The sequence below is a fragment of the Antechinus flavipes genome, chromosome 1, assembly GCF_016432865.1.
Source record: "Antechinus flavipes isolate AdamAnt ecotype Samford, QLD, Australia chromosome 1, AdamAnt_v2, whole genome shotgun sequence".
In the NCBI taxonomy this organism is placed as follows: Eukaryota; Metazoa; Chordata; class Mammalia; order Dasyuromorphia; family Dasyuridae; genus Antechinus; species Antechinus flavipes.
Window position 1 is genome coordinate 656,850,947 of NC_067398.1, and position 17,101 is coordinate 656,868,047.

Here is a 17,101-nt window from a genome sequence, read left to right on the forward strand (position 1 = left end):
TATCAGCTGTTTTGTTACTTCAATATAGACTACCGGATTTTTCCATTTAATTTTCAGCTAAAATCTAAATATATTGTCTCTCTCCATTATAATGTGAACCTAGAGCAGGAACTTCTTTGCTTTTCTATTTGGATAGCACATTGTAAGTGCTCAGTAAATATTTTTTCATTCATGCATTCATTTGAGAAGCCAATAGAATATCCTTTTGGAGATGTCCAATAGATGTGGATGTGGAAGTTGAGCTCAGGAAAAATAGTAGGATTGTGTATAAAGATATGGGAATTATGTACATGAGGTGATGGCTGAATCCGTGGAAACTAATGAGAAAGCAAGTGGGTGCAAGTTTCTCAGGGTATACCTAGATATGAGGGGATGGGACAAAGATAATAATCTAGCAGAGGAGATTAAGGAATATCCAGATTTAGAGAAGAAAAACCAGCAGAATGTTTAGGAGGAGGAGGAGATTGCCCGCACTAGCAAATAGGGCAGACAGGACAAAAGAAGGGTAAAGATTGAAAAACCATTGAATTTGTTAATTAATAGATGATTGGTGACCTCAGAAAGTGCCATTTTAGTTGAGTAATCAGGTCAGAAGCCAAATTGCTAAGAATTGGGAAGTGGATTTGACGCGAGGAGGTGGAATAACGGTTATAGACACTTTGTGAGTGGTTGGCTGTGAAAGGGATAGGATGATCCTGTTCCTTAATGGTGATGTGACCTCGGTCAAGTCATTTCACCTTCCAGATTGAGTTTTCTTTTGCAAAATGAAGATAATCTCCTAGTGTTATGAGAAAAGTTCTTTGTGAGTTTGAAAGTTCTACCATTATTTTACTACATTAATAGTGCTGGCTAGTGGATGTCATCCTGTTTATTTTTTGATGGACCATTTCTAGCTCTTTTGATCTTGGGTCATTTGAACAGTTGTCACTATAATATTAAACTTGTGCCAAGTATTGACTTTTTAAAACAGTTTTAACTTGGCACCAAGTGGAAGATGAGAGGGGGAACACTAAAGCCAACTTCAGTTTGATAAAATTTGATAAAAGTTTGATAAAATGGGACTGTGAAAATCTCCATTGAGATATAGTAATGTGAACACTAGATTTGGAGTTGGAAGACCTGGATTTTACTTATTGCTATGTTATTATCTGTATGACTTTGAAATTAAATTGTAAATTGGAGATTTGGATGGGGATTGGACTAGATTAGCAGTTCTTAACTTTTTTTTTGTTATAGAACCCTTTTGCAGTCTGTAATCTGTAGATTCCTTTTCAGCACAATGTTTTAAAATATATACAATAAAGCAGATAGGATTATGAAGGAAAGCAGTTATGTTGAACTAAATATATTTATCAAAACATAAAAAAAATAAGATCATGGATCCCAAGTTAAGATCTCTTGTAATAGATGATCTATCAATTCCTTGTATATTAGGGATACATGGATATATGATTTGTCAAAGGAACTTGCAGCAACTATTTTTTTCTCATCTATTTTACTTTTAGCTACCTTTTTTTTTTTTTTTTTTTGGTGCAAAACCTTTTTAACCTTATGTAATCAAAACTGTCCTTATCTTGTGTATGTATACACATGTATACATATGTAAATTGTATGAATGTATACTGTGCTTAAATATGTATGTGCATATTGTATGTATATGTGTGTATAAGCATGTATGTAGATTGTCTCTGCTAGATGTTAATTCCTTGAAGGCAGAACTGTTCTCAGTAGTGTATGGCATTTATTAAATTGTTAATAAATGCTTATTAATTGATAGGTGACTAAAATTTCTATATCTTTTTCTGCCAAAGGTCTATGATTTCTTGGGTGTGGCTCATTGAGAGGCAATATGGTGTAATACAGAATGCCTTAGGAATTGGTTGCCAAACTGAATTTCTGTAGCGAAAAATACTCATTTCCTAGTTGCCAGCTGTCTGAAAATATCTGCAAATGTAGTTTAGACTGGTCCTTGGATGATAAGGATAAGGTTTCTTGCTGGGACCATATTTGGTCTTTAATTTGGTAGGATCTGCCAGAACATGTGCTTTACTACAATGAGGGATCTCCGAAGGGGACTTAAGTGGAAGAAGTGGCTACTTAACTGACAAATCTTAGGTGGAAGAAAACCTTCCTAAAAATCAGGAATTTCTGTAGAAAAAAATGGTTGGGTCTTTTTGCTCTAGACTAATTGAAATTTTGCTAGAATTTCCATGTATCAGTGATCCAGACTGGAGTTGTTCTGCATTAATAAGTAATATGAGTTTGTGTTTGAATTCATTAACCTAAATTTTGGGATTTGGGGTCAAATACAAGAATAGACCTGTCCAGGGCCTGGTAATTGGGAGTGTTTGATGTAGGTGGCTAGAGACTTTCCAAACCCTTACCTCTAGCCATAGTAACACTCTGTTCCTAATACAGCACCCGTATAAATCTGTTGTAACTGCACTTCAGGGGATGATGGAGAAATCAAGTCTTTCATGAAAAGCCATTGAAGGAACAGTGTTTGTAACTAGGCAGATGTTCTCATCTCTTTGGTGTCCCTGGCAGGTTCCAGAGCCGAGAGAAAATATTAGTGACAAATGGGAAGGGGAACAACTTGAGGGCTAACCTCTATTCTAACTACTTTAGAAAATTGAGCCTTCCCAAAGCTGTTAACACAAAGCAAACTTCATCTATAGTTGGATAGCTCTGAGGCTGAAAGGTGCTTGTTTTTGTCTTTTTAAATAAAGGGTTGGTTTTTGTTTGAATTGGAGAGCCCTTTGCTATTCCTCTTGACCAAACGCCGCTGAACCCTGGCAGATATACCTAAAGAATCAGAGTGGATCATAAGATTAGCTGGGAGGGACTTTAGAGGTTATCTGATCCAGGAAACAAGCCTAGGGAGGGCCTGCTTGCCCAGTGCCATACAGAGGAAGGAGGTGTAGCTGATCTCTTGACCCCATAGCCATCCTCTTCTGTTCTGCACTCATTTGATTGGGATTGAGTACAGGGTGACCCCTGGGTTTTGAAACTGAAGCCTGATGACTATTGAAAGAAACAGAGAAGATAGGAGGTGGAGTAAGTTTGTGGGAAAATGTAATGAATTCTGGGGGCAGCTAGGTGGCGCAGTGGAGTTGAGCACCAGCTGTGCAGTCAGGAGACCTGAGTTCAAATATGATCCCAGACACTTAGCACTTCCTGGCTGTGTGACCCTGTGCAAGTCACTTAACCCCTATTGCCTCAGCAAAAAAAAAAAGATAATGAATGCTGTTTTGAATATGTTGGGTTTGAAATGACCAATATCCAGTTGTAACATCCAGTAGATAGAGAGACAGAACTGGATGAAACTTGAAAACGGGAGAGAAGGGAGGAAAAAGGTAAAAAGGGAGGGAAACAGAGATACTGGTTATGTGGATTTTCAGCTCAGAGGTGATGGATTAGTAAAGTCGCAAATTTAGAGCAATAAAAAAAGTTTGGGATGGAACGCTGGGTTACATTCATCATAGAGGGGGAGACTTGGATAAAGATCTTCCAAAGGAGTTGTGGAGATTGATTTGTTAGGAAGAGAATGAGCAAAAAGTAACATTACTGAGAATGTGATGTACAGTGTGAAATTTAAACTGAACAATATTCCAGAAGAGGTTTGACCAAGGCAGGAATTGTAGCTTCTTTTGTATGTCATAGAATTAGATTGTTTTAGAGATCATTGGTTCAACCTCTTCACTTCGCTGAAGCTTAACAAGAAAATGCATCACCTCAGCTCAGAGAGAGATAGGTAGCCAGCAAGGAGCAGAAGGGGAATTCAGATGGAGGATTCTTTAAGGAGGCAGTTTGGTGTTATGAAATTAAAACTTTGTGAAAGACTAGAGTTTCTGGGTAAATTAAAATCAGTTTTATTGACTACATCTAGAAAGCAATCAACAAAACAATAACCTAAGAGACTTGATCCTGTGGAACCTTTAGGTATTTTTGGTTTTTTGATAATACACCTGAGAGTGAAAATCAACTTTGATTGGTTAACAGGTAATTAGTAGAGAATGAATGTCATAATGAAAGGTGGGCTATTTTATAAAGATGGGAATACTGTCATTTGGATCTCAACTTTTGGCTAGAAACTTTATCAGTTTCCATATCACCTGAAAAAAAAGAGAATTCACATTTTCCCAGACTTTATCAGAAGAAATAAAGTGAGTAGGAATTTACCCATTTATCTAAACTGAGAATTTCTTTACTGTCTTTTACTATCTTAGATTTTAGCCATCTTTCCTGGGTAAGTAAGTCTTTCAGAATTGGCTGCTTGATATATGGATGGAAAAGTAGAAAATGGTAAAAAATTATTTTTCTTTTTCTTTCTTTCTTTCTTTCTTTCTTTCTTTCTTTCTTTCTTTCTTTCTTTCTTTCTTTCTCTCTCTCTCTCTCTCTTTCTTTCTTTCTTTCTTTCTTTCTTTCTCTCTTTCTCTCTCTCTCTCTCTCTCTCTCTCTCTCTCTCTCTCTCTCTCTCTCTCCAAATTTATTTCCTGTAAATTCAGATTGATCATCACAAGAGCTTGGAACTACTTCTACTCCACTCAAATTACAATGTCATTTATTTATTTATTTATTTTTAGTTATTTTTTCAATAATTAGTTATTAATCCAAGAGAGAAACTATCATTCCTCAGTGTAATGGAATGTGTTGAGTCAATAAATCTGGTTTTGTCCTGACTCTGCTGTATTGAATAAATGTATGACCTTGGGTTAGTCACTCTAGTTTATTGTTAGTCAATCTAGTCTAGTTTGTTGTTTGGTTGTTTCGATTATGTCCTATTTTTTGTGACTTCATTTAGGGTTTTCTTGGCAAAGATCAATATCTTCTCCAGCTTGACAGATGAGGAAACTGAGGCAGATAGGGTGTGATGACCACGTTAGGCACCCAGAGTATATTAAAATCAGCCGGAGTCAGAATAAAGGAAAATCCTTGATCTTTATTCTTTGCAGAGGTGAAAGGGAATGGTGATACGAAGTGAGAGCAGTCGCGACAAAACCCAGCCACCAATGCCCCTGCCTCTCTCGCTCCATCCACCAAATCTTCTGCAATCTCCTATACAACACACCCAACTTGCACAGAGAGTAGGCGGGGCCATTCTTTCTCCAAGCATATATTAATAGAGTATTGTCCAATTGCTAATCAACGTCAAGTGCTTGGGGCCTTAATGCAATGAATGCTTTAAGAGTTTCAGCCCATTACTGCAGGGTTAATAATTTGCCCAGGATCACCACCTAGCTAGTAAGTGTCTGAGGCCAGATTTGAATTTGGGAAAAGACTTTCTGACTTTGGGCGTAGTACTTTATCCATTGTACTCCCTAGCCACCTACTCCTTCAAGTTTTATTTAGGTCCACCTGTTGGATTCTTTCTCTTTATTTTTTAACTGATGGTACATTTATTTCTAAATATTTGTCCCCTGAAAGTCATTTCTTGTAACAGAGATTAAAAATGAAAGGGAAAAAGCAAACAACTTGTTGGCATTGTCTGATTGTATACATACAGTATGCAATGCTCCATAACTATATCTTCCAGTGAAGGGTGGGAGATACAGTTTCTGGACTTTGGGTGCTAAATTTGGTTATTATAATGAACACATCAGTTGTTGGCTTTCATGTTCATAATCCTACTAATTAGGACACTCTCTTTTTGGGAAGGGCCTGAATTTTAGCTTTGCTCTTTCTTGCAATCTAGATGCTTCACCTTCACTAGAATAGTTTTCCTGAGCTGGAAAGATAACTGGATGTGGCCATCCCCTGGTAGGCAGCTGGGCCCTCTGTTGGTCTCACTGGGTCAATCACAGTTTCTTTTGTTTTGTGAAGTTTTCCTCTGCCCTTAGGTGAGATTTCACCTTGTCTTTTGTGGATCAGAGCCTCCATTTTGGGGGGAATTCCTGGAGGAAAAGTATATTATAGAGTATTATATAGTGAACTAAGCAGCAAAATCTTCCTAACTTCATGAATTGAGGCAGTCTGATTTCCTTTACTTCCTTTGTTTAGAGTTTGACCAGGAAAAAACATGCAAGGGTTGAGACCTTCTTTAAAAAAAAAAAGTTTCAGCTCACTATTTGCAATATAGTTTATTTGCAAAGAATTTTGTTTAAGGTACTCAGCTGGTAACCAGCTGAGAATTAAACGGGTAGTGTAGACTCAGGAGCTAGAATTTATTTGTTTGAGCAGGGGTGACTATCTAATGAGAGTTGGGGATGTAGAGGCTATGTCAGTGCAGGATTATAGAGAGAATATTGGCTTTAGAGTCAGGATACCTGGGTTCTGATCTTGCCAGATCCTTGGCAAATAAGCCTCTTTGCAAAAATATATTACCTATTACTTACTCTGTATGAGAATAACAACTTATAAATTTAAAGTTATATTAGAAACAATTGTATTTATTTTCTTAAACAGTAAATATTCTTTTAAGCAGCATATAATGTAGGATAAAAGAATGACTTTGGAGTCAGTGTTTTCAGGATTTGCTTCTTACACTAGTGTACACAGATCATAGGCATGTCACTTGATTTCTCAATTCTCCTAGACTAAATTATATGTTACTGATCTGTATTGGTGAAGGGAATTTTCATGATGGAGTTGACTGATAATGATGAAATCACAGTAAGGCTAAAAATCCCCCAAAGGGTTACATATCAATGTGTAACTTTCTCCCCCTCCTCTAATAAATACATAAATGATGTCAGCATGTGAGGAAGGCAGTATTCCACATAGAAAGAATTCTCTATTTCTGTTGTGTATTTACTACTACTTTCTTAGTCCTATCTTGACTACCTATTCTATTCAAAGAATACCCTCAGCATAATAACTAGACCAAAGTGTCATTTTTCATTTTGAGATTCAAAACTTGCTCTTGTCACATGGAGATTTCAATCCCTTCTGCTTGCCCAGAACTTAGAGTTTAGGGGAAGATGTGAGATCTTTTTTATAGATCTAAAAAAGGGAAAACAGAGCCAGCAGTTATCAGAATGATTTCTTACATTAGATCTTTTACTCTGCTAATAGCTTGTTTCTAAGACTTACAGAATTTTGGACTTGAGAGGGTCCTTTGTGACTATCTAGTCCAACACATACCTATAAATCTGGATTTCCTTTATGCTCTAGATTCTGTAGTCTCCAAGGTGGTGCCTTAATATTGTGTGTATGGATGCATTATAGGAAGATCAAAAAGTCCTAGAAGGAACAACAAGAACAAGTCTGATCCTCATTCTTTGTTAACAGTCCTTGAAAAACCCAAAGACACCTAATGTCTAATCCCTGTCCTCCAAGTCTATCTACTCACATTCTCCAGCTTAAGCCTCCCCCATTTCTTTAACCAATCTTTGTATGACAGAATCTCCAGTCCTTTCGAGCAACCTGGTAGTCCTCCTCTTGAGCTGTTCAATTTTACCAATGTCTTTCCTAAAACATTAACTACCATAATTGAAAGGAAAACTGACCAGTTCATCACAACTATCACCTCCCTCATTCAGGATACCAAATGAATGCCAAAAGGAAAAAAAAAAAGGACCCTTCCTTTTAGCACATAAACTGATTAACTAGGACAAGTTCTAAAGAAATCCTAAAACCTCCTTTCCTTTGGTCTCATTAACCCTGCTATTCTTTTAGAAAGGCTATCAGCAATTCCAGTGGTCTTGTGATGGAGAGAGCCATCTGCACCCAGAAGATTTTGTGGGGACTGAATGTGGATTACAACATAGTATTTTCATATCTTAGTTATAGCTATTGCTTGTTTTTTTGTCTTTTTTTCTCTTTTTGATCTGATTTTTCTTGTGCAACATAATTGTGGAAATATGTATAGAAGAACTGCATATCATGCACATGCCTATACCTGCATACACATGTAACCTCATCTTTTCTTTGGAGGTGCCAACAGAACCTGCCCGAGATCTCCTTGGATTTTATTTTTGTCTCCATTTCCTTAAAGGGGCTGTCGAGGCTGGTCCACACCTGTGGGTGGCAGCAGAGGGAAGGATAGTCAGCTCTCTGGTGTGACACGGATCACCTTTGGCCTTCAGAGAGGACTCCTTGCTAACTTGGGGCCGGTGGTGGGTTTGGGGAGCTGTCATCACCCTCCCATCAGCTGCTGTGGGCTTTATCCCTCTCCCTGGCCTGGTCTATTTTCCCTTGTATTGTGTCACTCCAAAGTCTAAGGGAGAAGGTCCTGGGGAAGATTGTGTGAACATCTTGCCAAGGATCACAGGGTAATTTGAGTTGGGCATTCATTCCCGCCAGGACCTTCTTGGAGTGCTACAGCTGTTAGCAAAATGGGCCACACCTCTGCCTTGCTGCTTTTCCTCTCCCACCCCCTTCCCTCCTAACTCTTTGGGGGATTGGGCTAGGCAGTCTGAAGCACAGTTCTAAGATCCAGGTGTCTTCAGTCATGGCTAGAAGCTACTGCTGTTAATGAAACATCACATGTGGTGGTGATAGAGATGTGAATTTTTGACCTTATTAAGCTATTGGGCGCAGAAAGCTCTGTCATAGAGATGAATTTTCTCTTGGGGTTCTTACAGAAGATCAGCTGCTAACAGTCCCATGAATTTAAATGCTGCCTGGAGTTCTGTGCTAGCACGAGTTCGCTTTGGCTAGACACTGGAATGTTAGGCCTTTCAAGTGAGAATTCCTTCCAGGCTACTGGAACTGTCATCAAGTAGACACCCCTTACCCACAGGCCAGGACTGCTCCAGGACTGTCCTTGTCTTTTCTGCCTTCATCTTATCCAACAAAAGGCTAGTGGATATACTCTACCAGCATCCAAAAGGAGAAGAGATTGTCTATGTTCTCTGCCTGCTTTGCTTATATGGGGTCCTCCCCATCAAAAACCCTCCTTCTGGTTATTTTCTCATCTGACCCTCAGTTGTGTCTAATAGTTCTCGACAGAACTCATTGGTGGCCTTAGTTTGATGTCATTTTGGACATTTAGTTTCGTGTCCTCAGGTATCTCCTAGGGAGCTAAAGAATGACAGATTACACTAGAGTTGGAAAGATCTTTAGGACCCAGTGCCCTTGGAGTGGAAGGTACTATATTCGTAATAGACTAACACCAGTCTTCTGGCTCTTGGGGCTCTTTCTGCTACAGTCTGTCTTCTGTTTCTTCACTTTGAATGCTTAGCTAAATGAGGGAGACAGAGATGTATGCATTTTACTCTGGGTTGAGCCTATCTCACTGGGACCAATCCCTGGGGAGAGTTAGAGAGACTTTTATCCTGTAACTGGCATACTGAGGTCTTCAAGGTAGCAGGACTATCCTATAGATAATCTCACATTTTTCTGGGACATAATGGGTCTCTACCAGATTTTCTTATTGCTGCTTTTCCTTTTCTGAAAGGTTATTCCATGAAACACACTGTTCTGTTAGGCAGTTCCTGGACTGTAGTGGGACTGGCTAGTTGGGATTGTAGCAGTGTTTTATACTTTTCTTGCTAAAGGGACTTTGGGTGTACCTTTTCACACTTTGTCTCTTAGTCATGAGCCTATCCCTCTTTCCCCAGGGAGAAAGCATTTACTTTGTCTGAGGGTTTGGCCATGGAAAATGAAGGATCCTCAGAAGTACTCTTCCCTGCTTACTGCCCCAAAGATAACAGCTCTATTTTCCCCAGCTCTGGGTGGGTAGAGAGCAGAATGGAGATACCTTTAGGAAGCTTGTAGCAGCTAAATCACTGGGGCTGGCTTCAGCCTTGAGCAGAGGTGTCACAGGGACTTAGAATCATAGGGCTTTTTATAGGTAGAAGAGCGGCTATTTGCTAGCTGTGTGATTTTTGGAAGAGGCCCTTCTCACTGACCCTCAGTTTTCCCATCTGCCAAATGAATAGACTCTCTTGGACTGTAAAATGAGGGGATTAAATGAGCTGATCTCTAAGAGCTTTTCTAATTTTTAATCTTACAACCTAGTTCAATCCCTTCACTTTAGAGATTAAATAAAGGTCCAGTGATTGTATTTTGTCTGAAGTCTTTATCAATTACTGAAAAAACATTTATTATGAAGAATAAGTAGCTGAGTTATATGAGTAGTAAGTAGCTGAGCCAGGATTTGAACCCAGGATTTCTGACTCCAAATTCAGTATTTTCCACCATGCCATGATTCTTTCCTTACCTCATGTTGTCATTAAATTCTGCTGCTCTCAGGGTTCCTGCCGTCCTTTTTGGTGAGCTGGGGCTTCTTACAGGGCTGCTCCCTCCCTGCTGGATGGTAAGACGCTATGAGTGAGTGGGCTAGCAAGCTGTTTCCTGTGTGCTGGGCTCCTCCTCACAAGCTTGGATTTTGGCTGTCCTGCGATTTCCCACCTGGCGCCAGGGTATCATGCCAGGCAGGGGTTGAATTTCACCCTAGCAGCTGGCTGGGCACAAGGTCTGATTGTATTTTAAGCCATTGAGTATCTCAGCAGGAACTTAGAGCCCTCCATTTTTTGGGGAGAGGTTGTTGTGTCTTGTGGGCACAGCTCCCCCAGGAGCCCAGGAACTATTAATATATTTCGTGGTCAAGGCTGGACTTTTTGCTGAAGGGACAGCACATAAGATGAATAAGCTGTGTGAAGAAACCTTGAATACCTGGGCAGGGCTTTTCCAATGAGAATAAGTGCATAATAGACCCTCCCTTAAGATTTAGAGTGGCAATAATATCAGGGTATCACATATATTGTGATGATAAAGGTGGAAATGGGAAGAGGAGGGGAAAACAGAATCCGGAGTCATTTGGCTAAAGGATGTAATTTTTCAGAAAAAGCACAGACTTTGATATCCTTGTACTTGAGTTTAAATCTTGGTTTTGCTGCTTATTTACCTGTGTGAACCTATCCTTAGTTTCTCCATTTGTAAAATGAGGGAGTTAAACTAAATGATCTCTAAGATCTTTTCTAGCTCTTAGCTCTTAGGTTGTGCTAGATAGGTGGCTTTTGAGGAAGTGGAAGAACAATTCAAAGGGCAGAAGCAGGAACAGTGCATTAAAAATACAAAGAGACATTTAAAGTTAACATAAAGAAATTTTTTTTACTTTTAGATGTCTCAATATGGAAAGGCTACCGTAGATTGTAGCATGCTTTTTATCCCTAGAGGTCTTCAAGTAGAGGCTGAAGTCATTTATTGGGGATTTTGTGGAAGAAATCTTTATTCCAATGTTAGTTGGACTAAGATGTCCTTGGAGTTCCTTTCCAATTCCAAGAATCTTTGATTCTACAAGTGTGATAGTTTTTTCTAACCCTTCCAGAAATGGTACTCACTGTGCTATTGGGGCCTATAGAGCCTTGTTGAAGCTCTCTTTTCTGTTGGTTTTCTCAAATTCAGATTTTTTTCAGATAGACTCTCAGCATAGGAACAAGCTGTATGAGTTTAAATGACTTTATTTTGACTTTCCTTTTCTCCCTTGTGTCTCAAAGTACTTTGAGCCAGAGTGCATTTTGATTAAAGGAAAAAAAAAAAAAAAAGACAGTCAGCAACTACTACTTGGATGAAAAAATATAGAAGCATAGAATTTGCCACATAATTGAGATATTGAGACATTATACATGTGAAAGCTAGCCATGCTTGACCAAAGTTACTAATGGTCTCCAGTTGCCATATCCAAGGCCTTTTCTCAGTCTTCATTCTTCTTGATCTTTCAGCAGCCTTTAATACTGTTGATCATTCTTTTATTCCTTTATATTCTTCTGTTATGCGCCAGAACTTGAAACAAGGTGCTAAGTAGAATTGATAGAGACAATGGTTCTTTAGCATGGTGCTTAACAGTTCTCTAGTTCAGTAAGTTTAGTACTTACTATAGTTTTACAAGATTTACCCCTTTGATTAGAGGATATAAGCTCGAACAAACTCAGCCAGGATCAGAACTAGGGAAGACCAGAGAAGTGGTGGCAGTCCTCCTGCCTCCTCCACAGAAACCAAGACACATTCAAGAGAACCTCAAAAAGCTGGCAGAAGCAGAGAAGACAAAGGACTGGCAGCAGGAGCTTAAGCTCTCAGAACCAAGGAGAGAGATAAGTCTCTAAGAAAGCTAACAGAGGCCCAGGAAAGGAGACAAGACTTGGAAAGAGAAAAAGAGAAAATTCTGGACCTTAATCCTTGGCTGTTCTCCTGGTGATTACTGAATTGAAACGAAGGCTGCTCCCAGAGACCCCAAGAAAATCTCAACAGAGAATATTACATTTTAGAGAGAATATTACACTCTTCTCTCTAGGTTTTGGAGATATCACTTTTTCTGGCTCTCTGTTCTCTTCTCTCTCCTTTGCTGGATCCCCTTCCAGTTTACACCCTCTTATTGTAGGTGGCTCTTGGGATTCTGTCTTGGGCTTTCCTTTTCTCCCTCTGTATTACTTTACCATCATCAGCTCCTGTGGATTTAATTTACATTTCTATGCTGATGATTCTCAAATCCACATTTCTTGCCCTGATCTAATCTCTTTGCTGACCTCTAATCTCACATCTCCAGCTGCCTCAACTTGAATGTCCTGTAGTCATTTTAAACTCAATATATTTAAAACTGTACTCATTCCCCACTTTTCCCTATTCCTGTAGAGGGCAACATCATCTTCTCAGTCCCTCAAATTGAGTAATCACCCTGGATTCCTCATTATCACTGTCTCTACTGCTCCTCCTCAAAAGGCATGTTTCCATCTTTCAAAAATCTAGAAGTTTTTCAAGATAAAGCACAAGTTTGACCTCTTCAGGAAGACCCAATCTCATTCTATAGTGATCTCTCTTTCTTAGGAATTCTTCTTGTCTCATCCTCTCAATGGCACAGTGAATAGAGCACTAGTCCTGAAATCAGGAGACCTGAGTTCAAATGTAATTTCACACACTTACCACTTATTAGCTCTGTAACCCTGGAAAGTCACTTAACCCTAATTGCCTCTCAGAAAACAAAAAAACAAAAACAAAAACAAGGAGTTCCTCTAGTCTAACTCCTGCTTTGCTTATTAAGAATTTGTCACACAATGACTCAATAAACATTTATATAGTCAATAACTAATTTGTTGCCAAGGCCTGTTGATTTCACCTTTACAACATCTCTAGAATACACCCTCTTCTCTCCTGATACTGTCATCACTTTGGTGTAGACTTTCATGAACTCGGGTCTGGATTATTGCAATAATCTACTGCTGGGTCTGCCTATCTCAAGTGTCTCCCCTTTCCAGTCCATCCTCCATTCATCCACTAAAAATGATTTTTCTTAAAGCACAGGTACAATCATATTACACCAAACTTCCCTCTTTCCCCCCCCCTCCCCCAATGCAATAGGCTAGTAGCTTCCTGTTGCCTTCAATATCAAATACAGAATGCTATTTGGAATTCAAATCCCTTCATAGCCTAACCCCCTCTTAATAGTTCTGTCTTCTTAAATCTTACTCCCCAACATGTAGTCCTTAATCTCGCTTGCTGACTTTCATGAACAAGACATTCCATCTCTCAGCTTCAGGCATTAATTTTTCCCCAAAGCTTTCCTTTTTCCTCTTACTATTGACCTTCCTGGCTTCCTTTAATTCTCAGCTAAAAATCTCACTTTCTGCAGGAAGCCTTTCCCCTGCCCTTATTAATGCCAATGCCTTCCTCCTAGTAATTATTTTGTATTTATTCTGTATATAACTTGCCTTATATATATTTGTTTGCTTATCATCTCTCCTATTAGATTATAAGTTCCTTGGGGCAGAGGATTGTCTTTTGCCTTGTGTATTCCCATAGTTAAAGACAGTCCCTGGCACATAAGTGCTTAATATTTATCAATTGATTATGTGACAGATTCTTAGTGAGCAGAACAGTAGCTAGGGCTAAAGGAATTCATAAAAGAGACAAATTACTGTGGACTGAGATGGAATCTCCCTAGAAGAAGTCAGATTTATGCTTTTATCTTTTTTTAAAAATTTCAATAATATTTTTCCAATTAAATGTAAAATTAGTTCTCAACATTCATTTTTGTTAAGATTGTGAATTGTCTTCCTTTACCTCCCCCTTTCCAAGACAGCAAGCAATCTAATATAGGTTATACCTATAAAACCTATTAGAGCCTATTTCTGTATTAGTCATGTGAAAGAAAAAACAAAACAAAAGAAAAAAAAACATGAGGAAAAAAGAGCAAACAACAAGAAAATATTATTTTTGAACTTCATTCAGTCACCATAGTTCTCTCTAGATGTGAAAGGAATTTTCTATTCCAAGTCTTTTGGAATTGTCTTGGATCATTGTATTACTGAGAAGAGCTAAGTCTTATAGTTGATCATCATACAATGTTGCTCTTACTGTGTACAATGTTCTCTTGGTTCTGCTCACTTCATCAGCATCAGTTTCTTAAATCAATCTGTTCATCATTTCTTATAGAACAATACCATTACATTCATATACTATATCTTATTCTGCCATTCCTCAGTTGATGGGCATCCACTCAATTTCCAATTTTTTGCCTCCACAAAATAAACATTTTTATTTGTGCTTTGTCTTGAAAGACTTCTAGGATTTTGAGAGAAGATGGAAGAGAAAGATTGATCTAAACAAAAGCATGGAAGTGTGAAAATGCAAGTTTTTTGAGGGGAGTCAGGGAAGAGAATGGTGGCTGGAGTGGAAAGAAAGAATGAAGAACAGTGCAATAGGAGACAAGTGGAGTTTGAATTCCCAGAACTTGAGGATATCATTTTTCAGGAGATTCCTACTCAAATATGACTTGGGCTCTAAGTTCCTTTTTTAGACCCTGAGATTGGATAGAGGTAGGAGGGCTTGAGTGCCTGGATAAAAAGTTGGTTCTTTTCCCACAGGTCTTGGTGAGCGCTTGATATTTTTTGTTGAAAGCAGTCTTTCTAGTAGTTGTAAGCTCACAATTATGTAGTGTTTATAAATTAACAAAAGGGCTAAGTTTACCTACAGGGAACCTATGAAGTTCGGTAGAGCAAATGATTGATGTAATTGCCATTTTTCCCAATGAGAAAACAGCCTCAAAGAAGTTAAATGACTTGATCACAGCCTCATAACTGGTAAATGTCAGAGATGGTATTTAAACTCAGGTCCGTTCTGACTTAAAAGTCCAGGATACTTTTTGCTTCACTCATATTGCTTTTGACTATAGACTTTTTTAGTTTTTTTTTTTTTTTAAGGAAGGATATTGATTTTTGAGTTAACTTGCTTAGACTTGATCTATGTATGACATTTCCTAGTTTTTCCTTTATGTGTCTCTGACCCGAGATTGCAGGAATTTGTCACCTTCTTGGGAGCATAAATACTCAAGGAAAATAATCCAAAGTGTCTGGAGCTGAAGGGGAAATGGATGCTGGCATCTCAAAGATTCTCAGAATAGCTGGGATTTCTCAGCAGCTGGTAGAGCCCTGGCTCATGCTTTAGCTTCCCAACCCTGTGTAACCCTGAAATTGATTGAGTCCTGATCCCATAAATTGCCATGAGAAAAAAAAAAAACTGGGGTGTTAGGTTGGCAAAGAGTCTGGGGTTGAGAGCAGGCAATGTGTCAAGTTCCAAATGTGTTCCAGAGATCATAAGATAATAGATTTATACAGATCTTCTTGTCTGACTCTTCATTTTAGAGATGAAGAAACTGAGAAGTTAAGTGTTTTGTTTAAGATAATGTAGCTAGGAAGTGAGGGTGGGGGTGGGGGGAGAGGAGTGTCTTACTCCACATCTAGATGTCTTTCTACTGGCCCAGGTATTGTATTTGTGCATTTGACTCTAATTTTCCTGTTTAGTTGGGATGTGGTAGCTACCATTTGGCAAGGCAAGAATAGTGCTTTTTAAAGTACCTGTGTCCTCATACAATAGGGACTGGACACAATAGGACTTGCTTTGACAACTCAGAAAAGAGTAGGCTGATGGCACATTTGGATTCTGTGGTACCTTTTTCCTACCTGTCCCTTACGTCCAAAGGCTCCTTGCTCTGGTGCCCATGGGAGACATAGGAACCATCTTGCCATGGGTCCTTTTTTGGGGTTCCCTCAAAAAGAGGACCTTGGAGCTTATCAGGACTTCGTTTTATATTTAGCTGAAAACAGTAATGGTCCATGTCTAAGCGTGATCAGATTACATCTGGGAGGAGAGTTGGCAGTGCTGGGATCAGGGACCTGCTCTCTTCCCAGCACCGTGGCAGAATTTGATCGGACTCTAGGGGTTGGGTCATACAGGCATTTCTGCGCAAGGAAAATTGGTTTGGGGGCTGATTTGAAAAGCTGATTGGTATTTGGGTTTAGCAGTTGGAGTCACACCTCAACCCCTTCCCCAATATTCTTGGAAGTGGATCTGCTTAAGAGCACTCCCCAGTGGCAGAGAGTGGAGAGGCTTGACAGCATGGATATGAACCTGGTGGCCCGAGAGGCCAGTCAGGGGATGGTCCCCAGCATAAACAGCCTCCCCCGACCTGTTCCACCAAAAGCCACTAAGAAACCCAAAAAGGCTGTTCTCTTCTTTGAGGTGGAGATTCTGGATGCCAAGACACGGGAGAAGCTGTGTTTCCTGGATAAGGTAAAGACTCCTTTTTCTTGAGTGACTTCTGGGACCTATTTGGTGGGTGTTTTGGGAACCTTGGGAACTCTGGCTCAGCCATGGCTGCAGCACATCCCTCAACACCTTTTCTTATTTTTCTCATACCTTCCTCTTCAACCCTCGTTTCCCAATCTGTGTACTGACTAGTAAGCGGCCTGTCTCCCAAGACAGTGGGTGGGGCAGAGAGGAAGGGGAGAATTTTATAGAGGGTACAGTTTAAGTGGAACTACAAATGCATGATTTCTCACTTTTGTCTTATTTCTGGAAATCATGCCATACTCCGAGGTGGAGAGAATGTAGTTCACTTGAGATATATGCATGGCCTTTGAGAGGTGGGAGTGAAGAAGGTGGGGTACAGACAAGCCACAGAATCATGGAATTTAAAGCTGGAGAATTTCATAGATCATCTAGTCCAATCCCTTTATTTTATAGATGAGTAGATAAGTGCTTTTTCCAAGATTACTGGTATTTTGTAGCACAGCCAGAATTTCCACCCTGTTCTTTTGACCTCATCATCTTTCCCCTATGCCATGTTTGCCTCTCCAAACTGACTTTTCTGTCTTCTTCTACTGTGGGCTTTTGCAATTGTGGGTACTTAATATCTGTTGGCTGCAGTACCCATCAATGTCAC

The 17,101-nt window shown here is 39.4% G+C and overlaps 1 protein-coding gene and 1 long non-coding RNA gene across 2 annotated transcripts in view; one reads left to right on the plus strand and one right to left on the minus strand.

Annotated features, from left to right (window-relative positions):
• TECR (trans-2,3-enoyl-CoA reductase) overlaps positions 1–17,101 on the plus strand; it is a 32,656-nt gene that overhangs the window by 8,744 nt on the left and 6,811 nt on the right. Inside the window, exon 2 of the mRNA XM_051971723.1 lies at positions 16,399–16,449. Coding sequence (XP_051827683.1) covers positions 16,399–16,449 — 51 coding nt within the window. The remainder of the gene's footprint in view (positions 1–16,398; positions 16,450–17,101) is intronic.
• On the minus strand, positions 4,923–10,284 carry LOC127544855 (uncharacterized). Its single transcript, XR_007949543.1, has 4 exons — positions 10,106–10,284; positions 7,841–7,959; positions 7,084–7,182; positions 4,923–5,894 (listed from the first exon to the last, which is right to left on the minus strand). It is a non-coding gene; the product is annotated as an uncharacterized LOC127544855 (long non-coding RNA).